This window comes from Marmota flaviventris, chromosome 12, assembly GCF_047511675.1.
Source record: "Marmota flaviventris isolate mMarFla1 chromosome 12, mMarFla1.hap1, whole genome shotgun sequence".
NCBI lineage: Eukaryota > Metazoa > Chordata > Mammalia > Rodentia > Sciuridae > Marmota > Marmota flaviventris.
This window is the reverse complement of record NC_092509.1, coordinates 64,978,698-64,984,766: the sequence shown is the minus strand read 5'-3', so window position 1 is coordinate 64,984,766 and position 6,069 is coordinate 64,978,698. Positions and strand designations below refer to the sequence as shown.

At 31.3% G+C, this 6,069-nt stretch overlaps 1 protein-coding gene across 1 annotated transcript in view; it reads left to right on the top strand.

Moving 5' to 3' along the window:
• Spata17 (spermatogenesis associated 17) overlaps positions 1–6,069 on the top strand; it is a 186,671-nt gene that overhangs the window by 105,315 nt on the left and 75,287 nt on the right. Inside the window, exon 7 of the mRNA XM_027934643.2 lies at positions 394–594. Coding sequence (XP_027790444.1) covers positions 394–594 — 201 coding nt within the window. The remainder of the gene's footprint in view (positions 1–393; positions 595–6,069) is intronic.

Below are 6,069 nucleotides of genomic sequence, written 5' to 3'. Positions count from 1 at the left end.
ATATACCACATTTTCTTTATCCATTATCTGTTGAAGGGCATCTAGTTTGGTTCTATATATAGTTTGGCTATTGTGAATTGAGCTGCTATAAACATTGATGTGGCTGCATCACTGTATTATGCTGATTTTAAGTCCTTTGTGGATAGCTCAGTATCTTTAACATATTTACTATTTAATCCTGAAGCATACTAAAATATTGGTCTATAGTGAAGACAAAGTATGAGTATTTTGTACAGTCTCCTTAGATGAACTGAAGTCTATCCCCAATTAAGAACCAGAGTTGTAAAATATTAAAGCATTCCTTAAGCACCTTAAAGTGTTCATGGTACAACTTTATCTTCCTTTTATTTATAGGAAAATTAAAGGAAAAATTAAAATTGTTTTTTTCTCTAGATTCCAGGTATATACAACTCTCCATTCAGACAAGCACCTGATCCATGGGAGTTGCGGTTACAGAAGGCAAAGCCATTGACACACCCAAAACCTAAGGTTAGGCAGGAGTACTCTGCAAGCCTTAGTGATTGGCTGGCTTGTACAAGTGCCCGGTCTTTTCCACGGTCTGACATTCTGCCACCTATCAATAAGAAGTGTCAGGTATTATTTAGTCCTATAAAAATCGTGTCATTAATATCATTCTTACATTTTTTTGTGGTACTTCATACATGGTGTAAAATTTACTATCTTAACCACTTTTAAGTGTACTTTTCAGTGGTGGTAAGTTCATTCATATTATTGTGCAACCATCACCACCATTCATTTACAGGATTCATCTTGCAAAAATTGAAATTCTATATTGATTAAATAACTATCCATTCCCCACCCTCACCCCCTACCTCTCAATCTCCTGCACCCACATGGCTTATTTCACTTAGTATGGTGTCCTTAAGATTTGAATTTCCTTCCTGTTTAAGGTTAGATTTCATTATATATACATACTGTACTTTGTTTAACCATTCACAATAAACACTTGAGTTATAGCCACATTTTAGCTATTGTGAATAATGTTGCTATGAACCTGAATGTGCAAGTATCTCTTGAGACCCTGCCCTCATTTTTTTGAGAATATTCCTAGAAGTGGAATTACCAGATCATTTAATAATTTTATGTTTAATCTTTTGAGAAACTGCCATACTGTTTCCTACAGTGGTTGTACCACTTTCCATTCACACCACCAACATAAAAGCGTTCCAATTTCTTCACATCCTTGCCAATACTTGTTATTTTAAGGGTTCCTTTTTTTAATTACTAGCTATCTTCATATATGTAAGATAGTATCTCCTTGTAGTTTTGATTTGTATTTCCATAGTGATTAGTGATGTTGAACATCTTTGTCTATGTTTATTGCCCATTTGTATATTTTCTTTGAAGAAATCTCTACTCATATCCTTTGCCCACTATTGAATTGGGTTATTTGTTTTTATACTTGAGTTTTAGGAATTATTTATATATTTCAGATATATTGTCATATATGATTTGCAAATATTTTCTCCCCTTCTGTGGGCTGCCTCTTTACCCTGTTGATAGTGTCATGATATTGAAAAAAATATATCGTTGTTTTGTTTTTATTTGTGATGAGAGGAAAATATTTCTCATAAAAATCTAATTTTAAAAGTAATATAAATTACTTTAAAAAGATAGATCAAAGAAGCAAATGCTTTTTTAGTATTGGATTTTGTTGTATTAAGTATGAAGGTAAATCATTATTTATTGACTAGAATCTAGACCTTTTATTTAAAAATATTATAGTAGTACTTACTATGGTCTGTTTTGCTGGAAAAAAATCTTTATGTATTACCAAATTTATTTAATTTAATCTATCCTCTGATGATCTACATTTTTTCATATGAAATTATAAACATAACTTGAATTTGAATAAGTTAAAAAGTATAAATTTGAAAATTAAAGTAAATAACTATAATATCTCCCATGCATTCATGCATATGAAATGTTCAATGTGTTAAATGTATTAAGTACTCAGTGGTTGTTATGGTTCACATAAAACATTGCTTACTTAAATTTTTTAATAATGAATATTGCATGCTATATTCATTGAGGTAGCTTTTGGTGCTACATGGGATTCATAGACTAATTTTGCATGCAGCTTTTTAGGAAATTTGAAAATTACATGACATTAGCTAGCTTATTATCACTGTGACCAAAATATGTGACAACAACAACTTAGAGGAGAAAAAAATTATTTGGAGATGACAGTTTCAAAGATCCAGTTCCTGGAATGCTGACTTCTTTGTACTGGCCCTGAGTCCAGCCACAACATCATGGCCAAAGGGCATGGTAAAAGAAAACCATTCAACTTGGGACAGCCAGGAAGCAGAGAGGACAAGATATTCTTCAGCCATGCCCCTTCTGCCTACAATGATCACCCTGTTGTCCACTTATTAAGTTACAGCTCTCATAATCTAATAATTTCACCTCAGAACATTTCTTCATTTCCTAGTATATAAACTTTGGGAAGATATTAAAGATCCAAATTATACCATTCTCTTCCTGACCTCCCCAAACCTCATTTCCATCTCACAATGCAAAATGTACTTAGGCCCTTTCCAAGAATGCATGAATAAAATAGTTGGAAATACCCCAGAGCGTATCTGCTTCAACCTACCACACTGTACAATACTCACTAACCATTAATCATTTAATATTATTTTATAAGTGTTTTATACTGTTTTCCCATTAGCTCTACTGTTTTGTTTTTATTATGCTTTTTTGAGGTGGATATTTATTTTTATTTGCTCATCTCTATTATAGCATTTTTATCAATACAATAATTTTTAATTTTTTACACAGCTTTCCCCCTCCATACCATTTTATATGGGCGTTTGTGTGTGTGTGTGTGTATTTATAATATATGGAATGGATCAGTGAAACATATGGATAGATAAAAGGAATATTTTGATATGTATTTATATAAAAATATATGTATACATATCCATGCTGAAGGAATATGTACATATGTTATATATATGAAACAGAGGTATATATTTACATAGAAAAATATCTCTATGTACTATATATAAAGAGAAATATATATGAGGAGGAATCTATATATTTTATATATGTACATACATATATGTATATAATACACTTCTGAATTACATTTATTTAGTATACAAGAAAGTGATATCTGCTAATATATTTTTCTTTTCTACTTTTCCTTTGTTCTGGTCTCTCCTTTTCTTGACATCTATTTTTTTCTTTATCCTTCTTCCCTCACTGTATTTTCCTTATCTCTTCCCTTAGCCATGTCTTCCCTTCTGTTCTGTCCTTTCTCTTTGTTTTTTTCCTTTTTTCTTTCCTCGTCTTTTCTTCATTTACCTCCTTTCTTGTTTTCTCATTCTTCTTTTTATTATTATTATTTTTTAGTTGTAGATTGGCACAATACCTCTATTTTTTATTTATTTATTTTTATGTGGTGCTGAGGATCAAACCCATGGCCTCATAGGTATGAGGCAAGCGCTGTGCCACGAAGCCACAATCCCAACCCTTCCCATTCTCCTTTCTTTCCTTTTTTTCTTCTTTCACTCCTTCCTTTTCGTTTTCACAGATTTGATTGTTTTATGTTGTTTTCTTTGACTGAGCCACATTTCCTCTATGATAATCAATAATAAAAGGGTGCATACATCATTGGGGACATTTAAGATTATGCCCAAATGATAATATTTGTACATAGCATCTATACTGCCCTGCCCAGGTAATTTCTTAAATGTATGGGACAACTGTAGTAAGTTGTAAAAAAATTCATTTTTATATAAGTTTTGAGGGAAACTTTAAAAGTACAAGATGACTTTAAAGTATGGATTATTAAGAATATATCAGGGGGCTGGGTTTGTGGCTCAGTGATAGAGTTCTTGCATGTGTGAGGCTCTGGGTTCAATTTTCAGCACCACATATAAATAAATTAGTAAATAAAGGTCCATTGATTTCTAAAAATATTTTTTAAAAGAACTTATCAGAACAAAGATATATTTGATTCTCTAAACTAGGACTTGGGTGGAGACAAGGTAGGCCAAATATTAGAAAGTCATAGCTATGAGTCCAAGAAAACTTTCAGGGTTAGATTGAGTCCTGAATGACCTATGCATTATAGGAATTAATAGTTGGAAAGAGAGACAATGAACAGATCTAAAGTTTGAAGCAGTTTCCAAAATCTGGAATCCATGTTAATTCAGTAATGTAGATAATTACCCAAGATCTGAAAGTCGTGCTATCTAAAGAGATACAAATTAACAAAAGATTTAGCAACAGATAAATCTGATAGCTCATATCAAAATTGCTAACCAAGTAGCTGGATTTTTAAGTTCAAAGGTAAGACACTAGTTGTCTAACATAAAAATGTGTGGACAAGATACTGAAGGACATAGGGAGATAGAAATGATTGAAGGACCCTTGGCTATCAATTCAAAAGAATTAAGTTTATTTTAATTCTAAATCGCTGATTAAGCACAGCTCCTCTTTCATTTCCTACTCTCATTGAAACTAGAAAGTTCCAGAAAACATAGTATAGTAGAGTAAGTACACAAGTGATATGTGTATGTTGATATACCAACAAAGGTTATAAGACATCAACTAACCACTGAGAAAACCATTACTCCATTTGGGTGCTGACCATTTAAAAGTCATAGCCTCAAACAATTTGCTTATTTCTTTGATGTTACTGTTCCAAACCTTTTAAATACTATTCTTTAGGCTAATAATAGTGGTAATAATAAAAAACACTCCTGGTTCCATTTTTTTTGAGTTTTTACTGTGTTCTAAATACAATGCTAAGAGTGTTACATTATCTTACACATCTTAAGAGCAATTCTGTGATACAATTATTATTCAATTTTACATTTGATGAAAACAGGTGTAGAGAAGTAATTTGTCCCTAATTATACAATAAAATATTAATTCTTTTAAACCAAAGAATTTTTCAAAGAATAAGAATTTGTCCAAAAGGTTTTGATTTCTTAGTAGCATACTTGGAATCATGTTACTGTATCTTTAAAAAGTAAAGTTCCAATAAAAATCCATTAACTACTTTCAAATATAGCAATCCTCCTGTCCAGCTGTGAAAAGTACTAGATGATACTTATTTGCCATTTGTGTTATTTACGGTCCATGACTTTTATGGTAACTGGTTCCTATTATTGGTTTCTATTAATGTAAAACATAAGTGAACATAAATGAGGCGTGAATCATTTCTTTTTATTAGCCCCACAGTCTTCACTCAGTGCTTGCAGTAACTCCAGCTGTGTCTTGTTAGTGATAACCTATTTAAAGAAGGGATTTTTAAGAATAAGAAATATGAAATAAGAAATAAGAAATCTTCATCCATATTACTTCCTTCTTTACAACAGTGGGAAAAAAAGAAAAAGAAAACAATGTGTAATTAATAGCACAGCAAAGTCCTGTGTTCCTTTGATTCATATTGTCCTTAATAATATACTAATTGGACAACCAGAGGGATTCAGTAACTAGTTTTAGTAACTACTACGTAACACAAGGATATGTTCCAAGTCACTTCACAGTGTACCTATTGGTTTTTCCTTGTTCTGTGTTTGTGTCATCTAAAGGTTGCTATTGGTACTAGAGTCATAGGACATAACCCGAAAATAAGTAAATATTATGTTTTTCCTATGTTTAGAGGATCATCAATTAAATAAGAAATTTGGCTTTCACCTAAAAGCTTTAATTAAAGAAATTATATGCTCTGCTATTTCTGTTTATAGGATGGCTTTTGAAAAGTTATGTTCAGAATCTTTTAAAAATAATTTTACTTACTTAAAAAGGAAAAAATCACTGATTATATTAGAGGAATATGCTTTTAAAATTACAAAACAAACACCTATAAGTACAAGCATTCTAACTGCATCATGAAAACCTTTTCATGTAAGTGAGGAAACTTCTACATAATCTAAACCATTTTTAAGGCAATCACTTTTACTTGAGAGAACAAGTTTTCGGGTAGAAAAGTGATATACTTTTTCTGATATTCTTCTATCTTCTAACTCAGATAAGAATAAATTGGGTTTTTAAAATAATTAGTAAACTTGCTATACGTTGGAGATG